At 43.8% G+C, this 23,607-nt stretch overlaps 1 protein-coding gene across 4 annotated transcripts in view; it reads left to right on the top strand.

Moving 5' to 3' along the window:
- The first annotated feature begins 335 nt into the window (after positions 1 to 335).
- fam131a (family with sequence similarity 131 member A) overlaps positions 336 to 23,607 on the top strand; it is a 96,516-nt gene continuing 73,244 nt past the window's right edge. Inside the window, exon 1 of one of the 4 annotated variants that reach the window (XM_062976829.1) lies at positions 336 to 484. Coding sequence is in view for 1 of the 4 variants with exons in the window: in XM_062976830.1 (XP_062832900.1) it covers positions 673 to 703 (31 nt within the window). In the remaining 3 variants the exon portion in view is untranslated. Of the gene's footprint in view, positions 485 to 506; positions 704 to 23,607 lie in introns of those variants that run through there. The other 3 variants (XM_016995677.2, XM_062976833.1, XM_062976830.1) reach the window with 3 other exon arrangements.

Here is a 23,607-nt window from a genome sequence, read left to right as displayed (position 1 = left end):
TCCAAAGCAGGTGTAGAAGGAGCCCCCTGCATGCAAGAGCTCCCTAGGCCAGACAAAGCCCCCCATCTCTAAGCTTTGGCTCAAGCAGAGCTGTCTCAGGTGCTGAAAGCAACCAGCTTCCTCCTGGCCTTTGGAGCTGTCTCAGGTGCTGAAAGCAACCGGCTTCCTCTTGGCCTTGGGAGCTGTCCTAGGTGCTGAGGCCGGGCGCGCTGTCTCGGGTGCTGAAGGGCCTCCCTGTCTCCTTCCCTTTCCCTCTCTCTCTCTCTCTCCTCCTTTTCCTCCTCCTCCTCCTCCCTCCCTCCCTCCCTCCCTCCCTCCTCCTCCTCCTCCAGCAGCAGTGACGTCGCGGGCCGTGCAGCGGGTCCAGCCCCAGAGTCCCTGAGACGCCAGGAAAGCCAAGGCAAGGCAAGCCAAGGCGCGCTGCTCGTGGGCCAGAGGAGGAGACGCCGAGCGGAGGGAGAGGAGCCCGGAGAGGACGCTGGGCGTGAGTGCGGGGCGTCTGTGTGTGTCTGGCGGGGGTCTGCGTCCCTCCCTGTCCCCCCTCCCTCCCCTCCTTCCGCCGCTTTGTCTGGGAGAGAGAGTGGCGCCCCGGCCAGCCCCGGTCCGGCTCCCAGCCCATGCGGTACGGGGCGATGCCGAGGGTCCGGCCCTCCTAGGTGGGCCCCGGAGACTATGGGCTGCATTGGCTCCAAAACCGCTCTCGGTAAGCCTGGGGAGGGGGCGAAGGGGCGGGAGGCCGAGGTCAGGCAGAAGTCGGGAGCGCGGCACGGCTTGCCCTGTTTGTCTTTTTCGGAAGCTGCGGAGGGGCGTGTGTGCGCCTGTGTGGTTGCCTTTGCGGAGCCCAGCGTGTCTCTTCGGGGGAAAGGGGGAGGGTGGAAATCACAGCCGAGGTCTGGAAGAGGAGGAGGAGGAGGATTTCTTCTCAGCCGGGCTCTGCCTTTGTGCCAGGCTCCATCCCCGCCTCGCCATGGCCACCCACCCAGCCCTCCATCCTCCTCCTCTTCTCGTCCCTTCCCTTCGCCCAAACCCGGCGCGACGATTAGCATGCCAGGGCAGCCTCGCTGTTGCCAAGGCACCGCTCTCCTTAGCAGACCTTCAGCCCCACAATCCCCCGAGACGGAGGCGCAGAGGGCAGGACCCACGCCCAGCCGGCGCCCCAAAGGAGGAGCAAGGAGGGCGGAGAGGGGCCGAGAGGGCGGTCGGTCGACTCTTAGTCCCTCTGGCTTCGGAGAATCATCGAGTTGAAAAAGACCCCCCAAGAACATCCAGTCCAACCCCCTTCTGCCAGGCAGAGTGTCCATCCAAGCCCTGCAACTCTCATTGCTCTAGGGAAAAAGCAACACTTTGCAACTCACCCTCAGGTCACACAGGTACAACCCATCCAATTACCTGGATAATATGCCATAGAATCAAGCAGTTAGAAGAGAGCCCAAGGGCTCCAAACATTGGCCAACGTTGGCCCTCCAGGTGTTTTGGACTTCAGCTCCCACAATTCCTAACAGCCTACCAACTGCTAGGAATTAAAATCATAGTATCCTAAAATTGGAAGAGACCTCGTGGGCCATCCAGTCCAACGCCAAGATGTAGGAAAATCGCATTCAAAGCACCCCAGACAGATGGCCATCCAGCCTCTGCTTAAAAGCCTCCAAAGAAGCAGCCTCCACCATAATCCGGGGCAGAGAGTTCCACTGTTGAACAGCTCTCACAGTTGGAAAGTTCTTCCTAATGTTTACTTTATTATTTATTTATTTGCCCCATTTAATACCCTGCCTTTCTCACCACAAACAAGGCGGCTTACACATGGCACAATTCGATGCCCCAAAACACATATAATGTTCAGGTGGAATCTCCTTTCCTGCAGTTTGAACCCATTGCTCTGAGTCCTAGTCTCCAGGGCAGCAGAAAACAAGCTTGCTCCCTCCTCTCTATTTATGACTTCCCCTCACATCTTTATACATGGCTCTCATCATATCTCCTCCCAGCCTTCTCTTCTGCAGGCTAAACATGCCCAGCTCTTTAAGCTGATCCTCATAGGGCTTGTTCTTCAGATCCTTGATCATTTTAGTCATCTTCCACTGGTCACATTCCAGCTTGTCAACATCTCCCTTCAATTGCAGTGCCCAGAATTGGACACAATGTGATTCCAGGTGTGGTCTGACCAAGGCAGAAAAGAGGGGGAGCAGGACTTCCCTGGATCTACACACTAGACTCCTATTTAGGCAGGACAAAATCCTATTGGCTTTTTTAGCCATGACATTGATGGCTCATGTTCGCCTTCCTGTCCACGAGGACTCCAAGATCTTTTTCACACGGACTGCTATCGAACCAGGGATCCCCCGTGGCATCCCCTTCAACTTGTGGGAGTTGAAATCCAAAACAGCTGGAGAGCTGAAGTTGGGCCAATCAGTCCAATCCACTGCCATGCAGGAACCAACAATCTGAGACACCCAGTTTAGGTTTAAAATCCTCCAGAGAAGGAGACTCCACCAGACTTCCAGGCAGCATATTCCAAAAGGTCTTGATGGCAGGATCTGTTTTCCTGTAGTTTGAATCCATTGCTTCCTATCCTTTAGTAGATGCTAAAGCTAAACACAGAATTAGAGAATCCTAGAGTTGGAAGAGACCCCAAGATCCATCCAGTCCAATCTCATCCTGCCATGCAGAAAATACAGGGTGTCCATAAAGTCTGGACACCCTGTACAAAGTACACCCAAGAGGTGACCATCCAGCCTCTGCTTTAAAACCCGCAAAAGAGGAGACTCCACTAGATTCTGGCTTCTTCCACACAGCTGTATAAAATCCACCTTGCACGGGATTATATGGTAGTGTAGACACAGATAACCCAGTTCAAAGCAGATGTTGTGGATCATCTGCCTTCCCTGTTGAACAGCTTTCGCCATCCTGATGTTTAGGTGAGATCTTTTGTTTTACAATTTGAATTCACTATTCCATGTCTGAGTCTCCAAAGTAGCAGAAAACAAGCTCCCCCCCCCCCCCCCCCCACAATGTGACGTCCTTTCAACATGGCTCTCATGTCCCTTCTCAGTCTTCTCTTCTCCAAGTAAAACATACCCAGCTCCCAAAGCCACTCCTCATAAGGCTTGGATTTCAGAGCTTGGGTCATTTTGGGTCCCTTTCTCTGGACATATTCAGCTTGTCAATACCCTTCCTGAACTGTGATATCCAGAACTGGATTCAGGATTCCAGGTGAGGTTTGACCAAAGCAGAATAGAGCAGGACTATTCCTTCCAAGCCACTTGTTTGTCAGTCTCTTCCTCAAGATGGTCAGTTTGCTTCAGTGGGAAGCAAGACCAAAGTGCAAGGGTTTTTTTGGGTGGAAAAGGCATCATGCTTCCAGAGGTGATTGGATCCACTGTGCAAGAGTTTTTCCCTCCACAATCCCAGAAAGCAGGAGGCCTAAAGAACTTCAAGATAGGACCTATGACACACAATCTTGTGTACCATATTGGATGTCTTGGGTGTGGGATGGGAGAGACATGTCGGTCTGTTGCTTTACAATAAGGAAAAATGTCTCTTGGCACTTTAAAGACCATGAGGTTTATTGTGCATAAGCTTCCATGTGGGCTGCAATTCCCAAAAGTCTATGACAAATAGACTTGTTAGTCTTTTGCGTGGCTGCAAAAACACTAGTTGTTATTTTCCTAGGATTTTGCTCCCTCCCCATCTATATGGCAGCAGCTTCTCTCCAGACTCCACTTGGGCCACTTCAAACCCAAGAGTCTGGATCGCCATAGACTTGGCATGAACTTCTGTTGAAATCATTGGGATGCAGGCCAGATGCAAATAATTTGGGGGTGCTTGTGTTCAAGGAGAAGTTGGCCAAAGTTTCCTGTGGAGGAAAGGATGATGGTGGCAGTGAAAACCAGTCACTTAGCATAAACTTTTGGCTACGTTTATTGATTTTAGTGCCTCATCTCCTGTTTTCTGACCCAACCATGATTCTCAAAGCAGCTGACAGGTAGAAATCAAAATCCCATAAGTGTCAATGCTGATATAACTCTTGGAACATTGGTAGAATCAAATGGTAAAACTGAGAAAAGGGTTTCCATGTGGAGACAAAAACCACAGTATAAATAAACATACTACTACTACTACTACTACTACTAATAATAATAATAATTACCATAGGACAGGATTAAAACTGGAGAACTATAAAGCCTGAGCTCATAAAAAGGTCTTGACTCTGATATCCAAAGCAATGCTGGACTGAAGATGAATTCCAGAGCTGAGACGCATATGCGTACTTGACTGGGAGAGAGATCGAGAAGGGCTTCTGAGAGTAATCACAATAACAGAACAAATTCACATCTGTCTGTGTATTTGAAAAACCTTAATTAGGTTTGTAATTAGAAATGGTCAGATCAGCTCCTTGGATCGTCTCCTTCGTCTTTCGGAAATGATTCCCCCTTCCTTCTCTCGCTCTCCCCCTCACTTCTCCTTTAATAACATGTTTATCTTGGACTCAAATGGCTACATTCCCACCTCTGCAATATGCCCAGAGATATGATCCTCGCTCGGAGGCACACTGCCTTCTGAATAACAAGCGCCGGATGCCGTCCATGGGAGGAGAGGAGGGTTTGTTGCCTGCGTGGTTTGCATGCCCAGCATGTGCCCAAGAGCAGACGGCATATTTATTTACTGTGGGCCCTCGATATCCACTTGGGTTTGGTATCAGCACCCCATGTGGATACCAAAATCTGTGGATGCTTGTCCCATTATATGTAATAATAATAATAATAATAAAACTTTATTTATACCCCGCCACCATCTCCCCAATGGGGACTCGGGGCGGCTAACATGGGGCCATGCCCAGAGCAATACAACATAATAAAATATAAGAACAACATATCATAACACCATTTAAAATACAATAAATAATAATAAACAGAACATCAAGAAATCAAAAAAGAAAAAAAAAACAATAAATCAAGGGCAGGCCGCTTGAACACAAAGATAAAACCCGGAGTGAGAGGGACAGAGAAGTACTCCACTATGGGCAGGGACATTTGGAGGGGTAATCTAGAGGATAGAAGTTCGGAGGGGAGTAATACGGAGATATATGACAGACATTACTCACCGAAAGCACAATGGAAGAGCCATGTTTTTAATTCTCTCCTAAAAGCTACAGAGTGGGAGCTTGCCTTATTTCAGTGGGAAGTGAGTTCCACAATCGGGGGGCCACAGCAGAGAAGGCCCTCTCCCTTGTACTTACAAGGCGAGCCTGGGATATAGGCAATGGTGATAACAGGGCCTCTCCGGATGATCGCAAGGAACGGGCAGGTTTATGGAAGGAGATACGATCACGGAGGTAGGTGGGTCCCAAACCGTTCAGGGCTGTAATGTTATAGTACAATGGTGCCACTTATACAAAATGGCAAAATCAAGGTTTGTTTTTGGAATGTTTTTTTCCCTGGAATGTTTTCAAGCTGTTGGTTGAATCTGTGGGCTGCAGAATTTGTGCATTTGACTGTATTTGTTTCGTTTCTATGCCATCGTTCTCTCAGACTGGCTCATAAAAAATGTCAATTTTTCCCAAAAAAATATAAATTTTAAAACAATTTAAAATGCTTGCATTCTGCCTTGTGTTCTGGGTTAGCAGCATTTGCTTGTGCGGCTTGCTTCCCAGCTCCTCTTAATGCAGCGCTGCTCTGGTTGCTTTTGCTCAGGCGCTTGCATCTCTCTGCAGTATGTATCTGTCCATCCACCTGTTTGCAGCTTCTCCTTGCATTGTTGAGTGGAAAACCCTTCTCTCCCAGCTTTGGTAATTCTTTACCCTGTTGTATTTTTCTGCCACTGGCCCCTTTCATGTTGCTTGTTCTGAATATCACATGCCGCCCGCTGCAAGTTCCTTAGAGCTGGATGTTCTCCGCCAACACATTGGCCAATTCTTCCTCTCTTATGTTATGAGAACCCAATGGGGAGTCATCTACTAAAGCTAAGTGGTGGGAGGCCCAGGGCAGACAAAAAGAAGGCCTTCTTCACAGTGTGCAGCATTAAACAGTGCCATTCACTTCCACAAGATGAAGTGATGCCAGTGCCACTCCACGGTCTTTTATGGCTTTCAAAGGGGATTAGACAAATCCATGGAGACTAAGGTTACCAATGGTGACTAAAATCAGTACATATACACATAATCTCCACTGTCAGAGTGTCTAGTTTTGTTTGGCATATAAGTTGATTTGTTGGCAATGAATAACAGCAATAACAACTAGTATCAGAGGCAGGGATTGTGTGGCTTTGCAGTTGTTGAGCAAAATGATGGATAGACTGATAGTTGTCCACATATCCAGTTTGTGACCTTTTCATAACTACAGTAGAGTCTCACTTATCCAACATAAACGGGCCGGCAGAATGTTGGATAAGTAAATAATGTTGGATAATAAGGAGAGATTAAGGAAAAGCCTGTTAAACATTAAATTAGGTTATGATTTTACAAACTAAGCACCAAAACATCATGTTATACAACAAATTTGACAGAAAAAGTAGTTCAATATGCAGTAATGCTATGTAGTAATTACTTTATTTACGAATTTAGCACCAAAATATCACGATGTATTGAAAACATTGTCAGCAAAAATGCGTTGGATAATCCAGAACGTTGGATAAGTGAGACTCCACTGTAATTACTGTACAGTAGAATCTCACTTATCCAATGTTCTGGATTATCCAACGCATTTTTGTAGTCAATGTTTTCAATATGTCGTGATATTTTGGTGCTAAATTCGTAAATAAAGTAATTACTACATCACATTACTGCTTATTGAATTACTTTTTCTGTCAAATTTGTTGCATAACATGATGTTTTGGTGCTTAATTTGTAAAATCATAACCTAATTTGATGTTTAATAGGCTTTTCCTTAATCCTTCCTTATTATCCAACATATTTGCTTATCCAACATTCTGCCGGCTCGTTTATGTTGGATAAGTGAGACTCTACTGTATTTACAAATTTAGCCCCAAAATATCGCAATGTATTGAAAACAGTGACTACAAAAACATTGACTACTAAAAGGCCAACTGCATTGGATAATACAGAACATTGGATAAGTGGAGGTTGGATAAGACTCTATTGTATTTCCGTCACCAAATCTGTATGTTTGTGTATGTTCCTTCAAGACTTCTGTGAGTTTACAGCAACCCTATTTTTAAAGCAAAGTATCCTCAGATATGGTTTTACCCAGATGAAGAAATGGGTAAAACCATATCTGAGGATACTTTGTTTAAAAAATAGGGTTGCTGTAAACTCACAGAATTAAGTATTAATTGTATTACTTGGCAGTCTCCCATCCATCTCTTAACCAGGGCTTACCCTGCTTAGCTTCTAAGATTCACTGGGATCTCGTACTCTCTCTTTAATGTACAGAAAAAATAGATATGATAGAAATAGGGTTGTTGTATGTTTTCCGGGCTGTATGGTCATGTTCTCGAAGTATTCTCTCCTGACACTTTGCCCACATATATGGCAGGCATTCTCAGAGGTTGTGAGGTATGGAGAAACTCAGCAAGGAATGTTTATATATATCTGTGGAAAGTCCAGGGTGAGAGAATAACTCTTTGTCAGTTGGAGGCCAGTGTGAATGTTGTAGTTAATCACCTTAATTAGCATTGAATAGCTTCATCTCCTGGCTTCTTCCTGCCTGGGGGCATCCTTTGTTCAGAGTTGTTAGCTGCCCCTGGTTCACATGTCTGGAACTCCAACTGACAAAGAGTTCTTCTCTTGTGATCCCAGCCATGAAAGCCTTCGACAACACAATGATAGAAATGTTGCCAAAGTATCTGGGCATTTCCAGGTTCCTAACCCTAGAACTGCATCAGAAATTTACGCTGGGGAAGTAAAGGCTAGGGGCTGCTCTGTGGCCCTCCCTTTAGGGAGAGAGCACATACTGCATGTGTCCAATCATTAAAATATATGTTGACTTCCCAGTCTTCAAACATGTTGCAGTAGATGTGTTGCAGGTAGCATAGGTTTACTTTCTTCTAAAGTAATAGGTAAGCAGATGGAGCCACAGTGGTGCCAACTGGACTGCTGACCTAAAGGCTGAGTTACTGACCTTAAGGTTTGCGAGATGGAGTGAGCTCCTGTCTGTCAGCTCTAGCTTGGAGAGACATAAGAGAAACCTCCCTTCAGGATGGTAACACATCCAGGCATCCCCTGGGCAATATCTCTGTAGACAGCCAATTCTCTCACACCAGAAGTGACTTACAGTATGTTCTCAAGTCACTTCTGACATGATAAAAATTATGTAAACAAGCGGGAGGCTAATCCTGATACTGTCCACTGAATGCAGGCACAGAGGTTTAAACCTCTTCCTAGTCATATCCCTCTTAATGCACTTTATTTACGAATTTGTTACTCATAATGTGCAACTTGCTTATCCACTATTGCAACCTCATTGTTTTTAATTTGATGTTTTAATTCTGTGTTGTCTTTTTTCACCTATTGTGTATATTTTATTATAGGTTTTTGTTTTCGTCCTTTGATGTTTTATATTTTATCATTGCTTGTATTTTGATTTTGCTGTAAGCCGCCCCGAGTCCCCTTTTGGGGGAGATGGAGGCGGGATATAAATAAACTTCTTCTTCTTCTTCTTCTTCTTCTTCTTCTTCTTCTTATTATTATTATTATTATTATCATCACATCCTTCATGCAAGAGATCGGACCTCCGGTATCAGGCTGTACTGCAGATCCTCCATATCCACTAATTCCTGGACCCACATGGAGACAAAAATATGTAGATAATTAACTCCCATCATATACAGTGGGATAGTAAAATGGTATCCCTTATATAAAATGGTATATGACTCAAATGTGTGCTGGGGAGAACCCAAGGTTTTGAGAAATAATTGTAGGCTAAAGCAGGGAGCCCCAGATGGCGCAGCATGTTGAAGCGCTCAGCTGCCGAACTTGCAGACTAAAAAGTTGCAGTTCGAATCCGGGGAGTGGAGTGAGCACCTGCTGTTAGCCTCAGCTTCTGCCAACCCTAGCAGTTTGAAATCATGCAAATGTGAGTAGATCAATAGGTACTGCTCCGGCGGGAAGATAATGGCGCTCCATGCAGCCATGCTGGCCACATGACCTTGGAGGTGTCTATGGACAATGCTGGCTCTTCAGCTTAGAAATGGAGATGAGCACCAACCCCCAGAGTCAGGCATGACTGGACTTCATGTCAGAGGAAAACCTTAACCTTTACCTGATGTTTTATTGTTGAGTAATTAGTTTTATTGTCTTGCTATTGTTATTATATTGTTGTGTTTGGGCATGGCCCCATATAAGCTGCCCCGAGTCCCTTTGGGGAGATGGGGTGGGGTATAAGAATAAAGTAGTTATTATTATTATTATTATTATTATTATTATTATTATTATTATTATTATTATTACAGTAGAGTCTCACTTACCCAAGCTTCACTTATCCAAGCCTCTGGATTATCCAAGCCATTTTTGTAGTCAATGTTTTCAATATATCGTGATATTTTGGTGCTAAATTCGTAAATACAGTAATTACAACATAACATTACTGCGTATTCAATGACTTTTTCTGTCAGATTTGTTGTATAACATGATGTTTTGGTGCTTAATTTGTAAAATCATAACCTAATTTGATGTTCAATAGGCTTTTCCTTAATCCCTCCTTATTATCCAAGATATTCGCTTATCCAAGCTTCTGCCGGCCCGTTTAGCTTGGATAAGTGAGACTCTACTGTATTATATTTACCTTTACCTAAAGCAGGGTAGCCTATGCACCAGCCTAATGCTCAAAACGTGACATAATCCAACGTTGCTTACTGGGTTTAATTCTTTTTTTACCCTGGATGCAGAACCCGTGGATATGGAAGGCCTTATCCGTAGCCTTCAAAGTTTCCATGAATCTTCACAGGCTAAATGCCAGGAGTGGAAACATCACACTACCTGACATCAACTGCTCAAAATATTATAGTTTTCAGCAGAGACACCTTTAACACATTTAGCAGTGAACGGCATGTGCTGAGCCGCCAGATAATAGAGAGACCGCGTAGGTGTGAGCCAGCCTTTTGGTTTTCTTTCTCTTTTTTAAGACTTCAGCTTTAGTCTAGAAGACATTCGACTGTGTAAACCAGGCATGGGCAAACTTGGGCCCTCCAGGTGTTTTGGACTTCAACTCCCACCATTCCTAACAGCCTACCACCTGGAGGGCCCAAGTTTGCCCATGCCTGGTATAGATGCACTCTTGGGCAGGTTCCTATCGGTGGGAGATTCTGGGATGGATCATCCCAAAGTTATTTTTTCCCCCAAAGCCCTTTTGCCTGAGTCTGGAAACAGATGGAGGGGATGTGGAAGCCACTCTGAGTGTACCAGGAAAGTGGGTGGCCTTGAGGAAGAACCTGCTGCACATATTGACATTTTCGCAAACGCGTGGACTTGTTTATTTCTTTTGAAAAAAATGATTGGCTTGGGTTTCTATTCGAGAGAAAAGGAACGAAAATTATTAGATTCCCCACTTCCCCTGCTATGATTAAGCCCAGGAAGTTTTATTTCTCCCCTGCTGGGTAATGTTCCTAGAACTAGCTAATACTCTGCAGTTATGTGTTTGTCGCTGTTTCTTTTAAATGGCATGTGTGAGTTTAAGTTTTGCTCCGTTCAACTTTTGCAAAGCCTTCATGCAAAATCCACCAGGAGCCCCGAGTGGCGCAGTGGGTTAAACCTTTGTACCGGCAGGACTGCTGACTCGAAGGTTGGGTTGCTGACCTGAAAGTTGCCGGTTTGAATCCAAACCGGGAGAGCGCAGATGAGCTCCCTCTCTCAGCTTCAGCTCCGTGAGAGAAGCCTACTACAAGGATGGTAAAACATCAAACATTCGGGCAACATTCCCTGGGCAACGTCCTTGCGGACGGCCAATTCTCTCACACCAGAAGCGATTTGCAGTTTCTTTTTCTTAAAATACTTTTTATTAAGATTTCTTTTATATTACAGTAATATTATAATAGTAATAAAGAAGATAAAAGAAAAGCAAAAAGGAAAAGAAAAAAGGGAAAAAGAAAGATTAATATATAGATATGAAAAAAGGGACATAAATAGAACAGATTTAAGACTGCAAGTTAGAGTATTTATTTTGCTAAAGCGATTTGCAGTTTCTAAAGTCACTCCTGACATGACAAAATATGGAAACTCCTCTGTGCTACATTCATAATACAGTAGAGTCTCACTTATCCAACATAAATGGGCCAGCAGAACCTTGGATAAGCGAATATGTTGGATAATAAGGAGGGATTAAGGAAAAGCCTATTACACATCAAATTAGGTTATGATTTTACAAATTAAGCACCAAAACATCATGTTATACAACAAATTTGACAGAAAAAGTAGTTCGATACGCAGTAATGTTATGTTGTAATTACTGTATTTACGAATTTAGCACCAAAATATCATTATATATTGAAAACATTGACAACAAAAATGCGTTGGATAATCCAGAACGTTGGATAAGCAAGTGTTGGATAAGTGAGACTCTACTGTATTCTATATTATTTTCTGCAGGTGTTCCAAAAGTCTCCAAATATAGAAATGCTAACAAATTCATATTATGTGTTGTCAAAGACTTTCATGGCCGGAATCACTGGGCTGCTTTGAGTTTTCCTGGCTGTATGGCCATTTCCCAGAAGCATTCTCTCCTGACGTTTCATCCACATCTATGGCAGGCATCCTTAGAGGTTGTGAGGTCTGTTGGAAACAAGGCAAGTTAGGTTTATATATCTGTGGAATGTCCATACATATACGTATATACATATGATATTGATAATAATATTATAATATAATACAATATTATACTAATAATAATACAATATAATAATATTAATTATATATTAAATGTAATATTACTAATAATATTACCATATAATGCTATAGTACAATATAGTAATTTAATGCTTATATTGTGCTATGCTAATACAGTAGAGTCTCACTTATCCAACACTCGCTTATCCAACATTCTGGATTATCCAATGCATTTTTGTAGTCGATGTTTTCAGTATAGCATGATATTTTGGTGCTAAATTCGTAAATACAGTAATTACTACATAGCATTATTTCGTATTGAACTACTTTTTCTGTCAAATTTATTGTATAACATGATGTTTAGGTGCTTAATTTGTAAAATCATAACCTAATTTGATGTTTAATAGGCTTTTCCTTAATCCCTCCTTATTATCCAACATATTTGCTTATCCAACGTTCTGCCGGCCCGTTTATGTTGGATAAGTGAGACTCTATTGTAATATATTTTATGTTCATTTGATTTGTAAGCCACTCTGAGTCCCCTTCGGGGTGAGAAGAGCGGGATATAAATGTAGTAAATAAATAAATAAACAATCAGGGCTAGCTAACACTTCCCAACAAAGGTCTCCTCCAGGCAGGAAGCAGCAAGGCTTTTAAGCTGCAAGGCTATTCAATGCTAATCAAGCTGGCCAAGTGTAGCAGTCACACTTACCTCAAGCAGAGAAGAGTTATTTATCTACTAGGGATTTTCTAATACTAGGGATTGGAAACCTGCACATAGAAAGCACATGGTATGGTGGACTCAAAATCAACTCATTATACCTTGCTGCCATCGGTACTGAGCCCTTTTTGGGTCCAGAAGACAGTCTGCTACTGAAATTCGCTGTAACGATCTTGTTAGTCATTGACAAGCACTGTCATTTAGAAACATTATCATTTTGGTCAATGAGTCCCAAGGGCGGCGAGTTCCTAAGTCTTATACAACCGGCCCTTCACTTTTGCAGATTTGCTTATTCACTAATTTTATTAATAACTTCTCTTTATGAATCTCTTCCAGCATGACTCTGGTCAGAAGCTGACCATAGGGTTGTTCTGGATGACCTAGAGATTCCTAGAGAAGTGTTCTCTCAGGTTAAATAATAATTACAAATTCATGTTTTCCCCCCACTTTTTCAGGGGTCCTGTGCCCTTAACCCCAGAAAATGTGAAGGGCTCACTGTAGTCCTGAGAATAACTTTCCCAGGCTCTGGTACTTCTTTACAGTGAGTTGCATAGAAAAAAACACTGGAAACTATTTATTTATTTACTAATCCTTTTTATACCCAGCCTTTATCTACCTCGAAGGGGACTAAAGGCAGCATACATATGACAATTATGTGTTATATTTAATCATGGCATTATAATTATGGCATGGATAGCACAGCGTGTTAAAGCGCTGAGCTGCTGAACTTGTGGACCGAAAGGTTCTAGGTTCGAATCCGGGGAGTGGAGTGAGTGCCCGCTGTTAGCCCTAGCTTCTGCCAACCTAGCAGTTTGAAAACATGCAAATGTGAGTAGATCAATAGGTACCGCTCTGGCAGGAATATAACAGTGTTCTATGTAGTCATGCCTATGGCCACATGACCCTGGAGGTGTCTACGGACAACACCGGTTCTTCAGCTTAGAAATGGAGATGAGCACCAACCCCCAGAGTCGGACATGACTGGACTTAATGTCAGGGGAAAACCTTTATCTTTACCTTTACCTTTACTAATTATGGAATATGTAATTATTTGTTCATTGGATGCAAGAATATTCTATATCAGGGGTCCCCAAACTAAGGCCTGTGGGCCGGATGCGGCCCTCCAAGGTCATTTACCTGGCCCCATCCTAAACTTTAGACTTAGGGTCTCTTTGCTTACTTATGGTCTTATGAGATCATCTAGATGGTCTTTGAAGGTCTCTTTGCTTAGCTACAGCCTATGAGACCATCTAGATGGCTTTTGGCGGTTACATTTCCTTACCTATGGTTCTAGGAGACCATTATGGTCTTTGAGGGTCCCTTTCCTTACCTATGGTTTTATGGGATTGTCTAGAAGACCTTTGGGGGCCCCTTTCCTTATCTATGGTCTTATGAAACCATCTAGATGGTCTTTGAGGATCCCTTTCCTTATCGATGGTCTTCTGATGGCCTTATGAGCTCATCTAGGTGGCCTTTGAGGGTCCCTTTCCTTATCTATGGTCTTATGAGACCATCTAGATGGTCTTTGGAGGTCTCTTTGCTTACCTATGGTCTTATGAGATCGTCTAGGTCAGGGGTCCCCAAACTAAGGCCCATGGGCCCTCCAAGGTCATTGACCTGGTTTTTGTCCTAAACTGTAGACTTAGGGTTGACCTAAGTCTGAAATGACTTGAAGGCACACAACAACAATCCTAATTTTGGACTATTTCACCATAATCCAGCCCCTCAACAGTCTGAGGGACTGTGAATCTCCACTTAAAAAGTTTGAGGACCGCTGTTCTATATCATGGTGACTCTAAAGCCAGCTGGCTTCTGTCTCTCACAAATGCCTGGTTGTGATCTTATCATGGAATCAGATGTCTCCTCATTTGCTCTCCAGAGCTGACTTGTGGTGATGGATAGGTGGAGATTCCCCCCATCCAAACTATAACCCAATGCCAATCTGAGTGTGGTTTCTGTGGTTTGCTAGCTCTCCTGTGTCATTAGTTGAAAGCTTCCCTTCCTCAGGTCCTGCCGATGTTAATAGTTCCCTGATTATTGCAGGCAAAGTGTTTGGTGATGGAAAGGGCAGGCTCTTATTTGCCCATGCAGTGGCCTTGTGAGGCAGTCTCCATTTATGTTTCAGAGAGATGGAGAGAAGTTTGCCTGTTTTCCTTGCATGAAAATTAAAAATGATAGGAAACGAGAAGCTGAGCCTCCTTCTCTCCTTGTAGGTCCAGAAATGAGTCCAATCGCAAGATGTTATTTATCACTAATCTACTTGCCAAGCCATGATCAAAGGAATAGGAGTTGCCAACAGGAAAATTCATTAGAAAGGTGCTTTACTCCTTCTGAGTAAATCTTGGAAAGCCAATTTCAACAAGCTCAATGGAAACACTGAGTTGAACCTTATGGTTAGATATCTTGCAGGAGAAAAAAAAGGTGTTCAAGAGAGAAGAAAGATCCTCTAAAATAAATGGAATAAATGGGAAGGAGATGGAGGAAAGGATATATAACCAATGAGGAATACACTACAGAAGTACTGTATATACTCGAGTATAAGTCGACCCGAGGCACCTAATTTTGCCACAAAAAAAACTGGGAAAACATTGACTCCAGTATAAGCCGAGGGTGGTAAATTTCAGAAATAAAAATAGATACCAATAACATTACTTTAATTGAGGCATCGGTAGTTTAAATGTTTTCGAATATGTACACAAAGCTCAAATTTAAGATAAGACTGTCCAACTCTGATCAAATCATTATTCTCATCTTCTTCAATGTAAATGTGCTTATGTATCCTTTTAATAATAATAGAGTAAAATAATACATGTAATAATAATAATAATAATAATAATAATAATAATAAATACAGGAAAATAATACAAGTCATAATAAATAGAGTAAAATAATAAATGCAATAATAATAATGATAGGATCATAGTGAAATGATAAATGCATTATTAATAATAAAAATAGAGTAAAATAAATGTAATAGTAGCAACAATGATAGAGAAAAATAATAAATGTAATAATACCAATGATAATAGAGAAAAATAATAAATGTACCATATATTCTCGAGTATAAGCTGACCCAAATATAAGCCAACCAGGATCCTCACCCGAGTATAAACCGAGGGGGGCTTTTTCAGTCTTAAAAACAGGGCTGAAAAACTAGGCTTATACTCGAGTATATACAGTAGTTCCCAAACCTTGCTCCTTTGATGTCTTGGGCTATAACTCCTGGAAGCCCAAGCCATCTTGGCTAACAATGAAGAATTCTGCGAACCAAGGTCCAAAACATCTGGAGGACCATACCACTGAGAAACACTAAAGAACAGTTGTCCAAACATGATGTGAAGAAGGTGAATGGAGGAGTATGGAAGATGCTAAAGCCAAAGCTAAGTTAGAAATCAGATGAATTCAGGTTTCAAGGACAAGATGAATGACATTGCTGAAGGAACATTATTTTGAACATATTATTAGAGGCTGTAGTTATTGAAGATTCCTGGAAAACAAGTGAGGTGTTAGATTGGACAGACTAGAGAGATGGGCCGAAACTAACAAAATGAAGTTCAACAGGGACAAATGCAAGATACTTCACTTCGGCAGAAAAAATGGAAATCAAAGATACAGAATGGGGGACGCCTGGCTTGACAGCAGTGTGTGCGAAAAAGACCTTGGAGTCCTTGTGGACAACAAGTTAAACATGAGCCAACAATGTGATGCGGCTGCTAAAAAAGCCAATGGGATTCTGGCCTGCATCAATAGGGGAATAGCGTCTAGATCCAGGGAAGTCATGCTCCCCCTCTATTCTGCCTTGGTCAGACCACACCTGGAATACTGTGTCCAATTTTGGGCACCACAGTTGAAGGGAGATGTTGACAAGCTGGAAAGCGTCCAGAGGAGGGCGACTAAAATGATTAAGGGTCTGGAGAACAAGCCCTATGAGGAGCGGCTTAAAGAACTGGGCATGTTTAGCCTGCAGAAGAGAAGGCTGAGAGGAGACATGATAGCCATGTACAAATAGTGAAGGGAAGTCATAGGGAGGAGGGAGCAAGCTTGTTTTCTGCTGCCCTGCAGACTAGGACACGGAACAATGGCTTCAAACTACAGGAAAGGAGATTCCACCTGAACATCAGGAAGAACTTCCTCACTGTGAGAGCTGTTCGACAGTGGAACTCTCTCCCCGGGGCCGTGGTGGAGGCTCCTTCTTTGGAGGCTTTTAAGCAGAGGCTGGATGGCCATCTGTCAGGGGTGCTTTGAATGCGATTTCCTGCTTCTTAGCAGGGGGTTGGACTGGATGGCCCATGAGGTCTCTTCCAACTCTACTATTCTATGATTCTATGGAGGAGGACAAGTGTTGTTCCCATCTTCAGGAAAGGGGAGAAAGGTGGGTTGAGCAAGGCACCGAGTTGTCATCTTGATGTCAGTTATGGAATAGATTATGAAACAATCCGTTTGCTCATATCTAGAAAAATGAGACATTGAACACCACCACCTCACCCGCTGCATGACTCATGTCACATTTGGAGAGCTGTGCCCAGTTCTGGAGCACCATTTTAGGAAGGACATTGACAAATTAAGAGCAGATTCCAAGATGAGCAGCTGAGATAGTCAGATGTCTGGTGAGCAGGTGCTCTGTGGTTTTGTTGAAGGAGCTGGGCGCATTTAGCTTGGGGAAGAGGAGACCAAGGGGAGACCAGGATCTGAAGGACAACCTGGCAGAAGAATCATAGAAACATACAACAGGAGAATCAGAGAGTGGGAAGGGATCCCAAGTTTGTTAATCCAACCCACTGCCATGCAGGAACACACAACTAAAGCACCGCAGAAAGATTCCCATCCAACCTCTATTTCAAGACTTCCAAAGTTGGAGAGTTCACCATGATGTGAGGGGTCTGATCCACTGTCAAAGAGCTTTTACCATCAGGAAGTTCTTCCTCGTGCCTTCTCTTGTTAATTGAATCCATCGGTTTGTGTTCTAGTCTTTGGGGCAACAGGAAACAAGCTTTCTCCCTCCTCAAAATGACATCCTTTCAAATGGTGAAACATGGCTATCATGTCCCCTCTTAACTTGCTCTTCTCCAAGCTAAACATACCTGTCTTCCTATAATGTGTCCAGACCTTAAACCCTCTTGGTTACCCTCCTTTGATGTATTCTAGCTTCTCTAAGTCTTTCTTTGAACAGCGGTACAGATGTGATGTGAATGTTCTCTATTGCTTCAAAGGTTTGACTTTTGTAAATTTGATTATTTGTGGATTTGATTAAAATGTTCTCTCTAGAAATCTCTAGATCCTCCAGTGCAGCACTATGGCTAACTTCCATTTGGATGTTAACCATGGAATCACACGGAAGGATCTAGAGATGGGTTCCCCCAGGAAAGAAAAATAGCTGGGTTTTTTATCCACAGCTTTTTTCACTTGGTGGCAGTTCTTTGCACCTTACCAAAGCAAAGGCAAACGGCTGACTGAACGGCAAGCCCTGAAATCATCACTTTTTAGGGCTGCAAGTCTGGAGTCCCTCAGTCAGAAAGGCCAATAGCCATGGTATTTCAGGGATCCCGGAAATGGAAATCAGCAGATTGCTTATTTATTATCCAGTTTAGTTAGAAAAGATGTAGAACAAATACCATTATCTCTGAATAAAAGGTAAAGGTTTCCCCTGACGTTGTCCAGTCATGTCTGACTCTGGGGATTGGTGGTCATCTCCATTTCTAAGCCCAAGAGCCAGCGTTATCCGTAGACACCTCCAAAGTCATGTGGCCGGCATGACTGCATGGAGCGCTGTTACCTTCCTGCCGGAGCGGTACCTATTGATCTACTCACATTGGCATGTTTTTGAACTGCTTGGTTGGCAGAAGCTGGAGCTAACAGCAGGCGCTCACTCTGTTCCCGGGATTGGAACCTGTGACCTTTCGGTCTGCAAGTTCAGCAGCTCAGCACTTTAACACACTTTGCCTGAATTGGTCTTGGATTATGTGTATGACTTCTTGCCCACATTGCCACACAATGTGGCCAAGCAGCATCTGAGCATGGCCAAGGTGGCAAGGTGAGTTGTGAGGAAGAATGCACAAACTAGGAGAGGCTGCGGCACGTTGCTTCTGCCACCTCTTCACTTCTCTCCCTTTGCTGAGCACATTGAGTGCAAATTACCTTTCCACTTCCAGCCCATTTTGCAGCAACTGATGTTCAGCCCATTTTGCAGCAACTGATGTTCAGCCCATTTTGCAGCAACTGATGTTCAGCCCATTTTGCAGCAACTGATGAGGACAAAAGGGAGAAATGGGGACAAAGAGAAGGAAACAGCAGTCGAAAAGGTGGGAGAACAGAGGATTAATTGGTACTGTTCCAGCCAAACTAAGGGAGCAGAGAAATGTGTTGTACATGTGTTTGCAATTTATGTGTTGATTTATGGCAATTCCATGAATTCCACAGGGCCTTTTTAGGCAAAGAATGCTCACAGGTGGTTTGCCATTGTTTTCCTCTGAAATATAATCCACAGCACCTGATGCTCCTCCAAGCTTTGACCCCTTTTAACTTCCAAGATCAGACAAGACCTGTGGCCTTCAGGATATCAGGGCTCCGATTATCCACCATGAATGTCAGGCAGCACAAAACCCAGAGGCAGGTGTGTGCGTGTGCACTTGTACGAGAGGCAGCGCAAGGAAATTCTACATAATCAAAGCCCATGTTTACATCCCTGGCACCGCGAGCGGCGTGACAGGAAGAACAGGGCGGAGAGCCAGGGAACAACAAAAGAGCCGATCAGAGTTTTGTGCATAGTAGGGAGAGATCAAGAATTGAAGGCGAGGGAGGGAGGCGGGACAGCGGAGGGTAGGAGTTGCGCTATTGCGCCATGCACAGCCGAGCATCCCCCTTCCCCCCAATGAAGGGTTTACTTTCCCCCTCTTTGTGAGGCCTTGGGCTCCTGTTGCTTTGGCAAAGCCTGCAAAACAAACCCTCCTCCGGGTGGGTGGGTGCCCTCTCCAAAGCCTCTTTGCCAAGGCCTCCCTGGCAGCTCCCTCCCTATCATTTCCCCACACATCATGCCAGGCAACCTCCTAATCACGGGGGAGTGGGCACAGCCCGTTCTGCCACTCCAGAGCTCTTTCGCATTTTGTACTTTGTCGTCATGCTGCATCCCTGCCACAAGGTTAGGAATCTGGTTTACCCTTGCAATCAGCCCCAATGGGATCCTTTGTGCGGCTATAGTGTGTGTTCCATGTTGTTCTCCTTTGTTGCTTGAGTCCTGTTGTGTAGGAAATGACCTGTTTGCTTAAGATGTGGGGACGTTTGGGGCGTCTCTCTATGTTCTGCCTTTTTCTCATTTCTCATAAAAGGGAAATTCTTGATGAGATGGGGGAATTAAACACATATAAGAAATCCTCTACAGGTGTGTGTGTTGTGGTAATCTCTGAGCGGTTAGACTCAATTTAACCCTCTCTGGGGAAGATTCCACTAAAAATCTTGGGGCCGGGCTGTGGCGCAGGCTGTTGAGCAGCCGCAATAAATCACTCTGAGGTCATGAGTTCGAAGCCAGCCCGTGGTGGGGTGAGCACCCGTCAATTAAAAATAAAAAATAGCCCCTGCTCGTTGCTGACCTGGCAACCCGAAAGATAATTGCATCTATCAAGTAGGGAATAAGGTACCACTTATAAAAAAAAAAGTGGGGAGGCAAGTTTAACTAATTTACGACCTGGAATGAGGAAGTGCCATCAGAGTCGACGATGAAGCAGCTGCTCCCCCCTGTGGCCAGAATCGAACATCCCCTCAGGAGAAGGTTAAATTGCCTCTGCATTTGTCTTTCTCGGTCTCTGTTTGATGTGTTTATGGGCATTGAATGTTTGCCCTGTATGTGTATAATGTGATCCGCCCTGAGTCCCCTTCGGGGTGAGAAGGGCGGAATATAAATACTGTAAATAAATAAATAATAAATAAAAATCAGCAGAGTAGCAAAAGCAAAGCTTTCAAATGCAGCAGTTACTTACATGGGGCGAGCAAGAGAAGCCTTTGACCATTTAGGATGGCAATGGACTGCAGAGTCTCAGTAAAAGTTCAAAAAGTATTTATTCAGGTAAAAAGAACTCCATTGTAGATAGAAAGGCTTGGGAGCTGTCTAGTCTACTCTAGACTGGTTTCTAAGGAAAAATAAGAAAGGAAAAATAAGAAACATCTAAATAGTTACATCTTGCCAGGATAGACAGCAAGATGCTGCTTGTTAGCTAGAAGAACAAAGGGAGAAGAGAGAACCAAAATGGTTCCAACCTCATGGTCCAGTTTATTGGGGCCGTAAAAGACATTCTGACCAATGAGAAGTTAGTGTCCCTAAAGAGTCACATTTCTACTAACTTTAAAGTAAGGGATGTGACGTAAACAGGATATAGTGAAACACAGCAAAGCCTGTCTAGGCATGCTTTGGAAACAGGGAAAGGATTCCCTCAATCTAACTCTATCATCTATCTAACTACATTTAGACTTGAGTAGTCCAGGATGACTCCCAACAGTGTGCATACAGAACCATGCCATATTCACATATCCTCCAGGTCAGTCCTCATCTGGAATATTGTTTTCAATTCTGGGCACCACAACTCAAGAGGGATATGGACCAGCTGGGGCATGTCCAGAGAAGGTCTGGAAGCCAAACCTTTATTTATTTTATTTTATTTATCATAAGCAAAACCGAGGGTACAGTTGTGATGTATTTAGAAACACAAACAAAGTTAAAAACTTGACATTATACTAAATGTCCTTTGACCAGAATCTGGCCACTTGGAGTGCCTCTGGTGTTGCTGCAAGAAGGTCCTCCATTGTGCATGTGGCATGGCTCAGACCACATTGCAGTAAGTGGTCTGTGGTTTGCTCTTCACTACATTCACATGTTGAGGACTCTACTTTGTAGCCCCATTGTTGAAGATTGGCTTCACACCTTGTGGTGCCAGAGCACAGTCTGTTCAGTGCCTTCCAAGTCGCCCAGTCTTCTGTGTGCCCAGGAGGGAGTCTCTCATCCAATTTCAGCCATGGATTGAGGTTCTGGGTTTAAGCCTGCTACTTTTGGACTCTTGTTTGCTGAGGTGTTCCTGTGATCCAAACCCTATGAGGCCTAAGGGAGCATATTGTTTAAAAGATCATCAAGGAAGTGGTCTGCGAACACTTAGAAACAAATGTGGTCATTGCTAATAGTCAACACGGATTTACCAAAAACAAGTCATGCCAGACTAATCTGATCTCTTTTTTCGATAGAGTTACGAGTTGGGTCGATACAGGGAATGCTGTGGATGTAGCGTACCTGGATTTCAGTAAGGCCTTCGACAAAGTCCCCCACGACCTTCTGGCAAACAAACTAGTAAAATGTGGGCTAGACAAAACTACGGTTAGGTGGATCTGTAATTGGCTAAGCCATGGGTCCCCAAACTAAGGCCCAGGGGCCGGATGCCGCCCATCGAAGCCATTTATCCGGCCCCCATGGCACAAGGGCAGAAGGGGGTTAGACTAAATGACCCAATGGGTCTCTTCTTCTCTTACAACCATTATTATTATTATTATTATTATTATTATTATTATTATTATTATTATTATTATATTTTATGACACAGCAAACAAGATAGATATGCTGGATTTCGTATCACAAAATCACATTATTATTATTATTATTATTATTATTATTATTATTATTATTATTAACATTGAGGCTGGGTGGCCATCTGTCAGGGGTGCTTTGCTTGTGCTTTTTGGTGCACAAAGGCAAAAGGGGGTTGGATTTAATGGCCCAAGGGGGGTCTTCCAACCCTCTTCATTATTATTATTATTATTAATAAAAATTGAGACTGGGTGGCCATCTGTCAGGGGTGCTTTGCTTGTGCTTTCGGTGCACAAAGGCAGAAGGGGATTGGACTCAATGGCCCAAAGGGTCTCTTCCAACCCTTTTTTTTTGTTGCTGCTGCTGCTGCTGTTGTTGTTGTTGTTATTTTATTGTATGACACAGCAAACAAGATAGATATGCTGGAATATTATTATTATTATTATTATTATTATTATTATTATTATTGTTGTTGTTGTTGTTGTTGTTGCTCGGTGGCCAACTATAGTCCGGCCCTCCAACGTTCCGAAGGATCGTGAACTGGCCCCCTGTTTAAAAGGTTTGGGGACTCTTGGGCTAAGCGAATGAACCCAAAGGGTGCTCACCAATGCGTCATCTTCATCATGGAAAGAAGTGACAAGTGGAGTGCCGCAGGGCTCCGTCCTGGGCCCGGTTCTGTTCAACATCTTTATTAACGACTTAGACGAAGGGTTAGAAGGCACGATCATCAAGTTTGCAGACGACACCAAACTGGGAGGGATAGCTAACACTCCAGAAGACAGGAGCAGAATTCAAAACGATCTTGACAGACTAGAGAGATGGGCCAAAACTAACAAAATGAAGTTCAACAGGGACAAATGCAAGATACTTCACTTCGGCAGAAAAAATGGAAATCAAAGATACAGAATGGGGGACGCCTGGCTTGACAGCAGTGTGTGCGAAAAAGACCTTGGAGTCCTCGTGGACAACAAGTTAAACATGAGCCAACAATGTGATGCAGCAGCTAAAAAAGCCAATGGGATTCTGGCCTGCATCAATAGGGGAATAGCGTCTAGATCCAGGGAAGTCATGCTCCCCCTCTATTCTGCCTTGGTCAGACCACACCTGGAATACTGTGTCCAATTACTGGGCACCACAGTTGAAGGGAGATGTTGACAAGCTGGAAAGCGTCCAGAGGAGGGCGACTAAAATGATTAAGGGTCTGGAGAACAAGCCCTATGAGGAGCGGCTTAAAGAGCTGGGCATGTTTAGCCTGCAAAAGAGAAGGCTGAGAGGAGACATGATAGCCATATACAAATACGTGAAGGGAAGTCATAGGGAGGAGGGAGCAAGCTTGTTTTCTGCTGCCCTGCAGACTAGGACGCAATGGAACAATGGCTTCAAACTACAGGAAAGGAGATTCCACCTGAACATCAGGAAGAACTTCCTCACTGTGAGGGCTGTTCGACAGTGGAACTCTCTCCCCGGGGCCGTGGTGGAAGCTCCTTCTTTGGAGGCTTTTAAGCAGAGGCTGGATGGCCATCTGTCGGGGGTTCTTTGAATGCGATTTCCTGCTTC

Source organism: Anolis carolinensis, chromosome 3 (genome assembly GCF_035594765.1).
Source record: "Anolis carolinensis isolate JA03-04 chromosome 3, rAnoCar3.1.pri, whole genome shotgun sequence".
Classification (NCBI taxonomy): Eukaryota; Metazoa; Chordata; class Lepidosauria; order Squamata; family Dactyloidae; genus Anolis; species Anolis carolinensis.
This window is presented reverse-complemented; position numbering and strand designations above follow the sequence as displayed.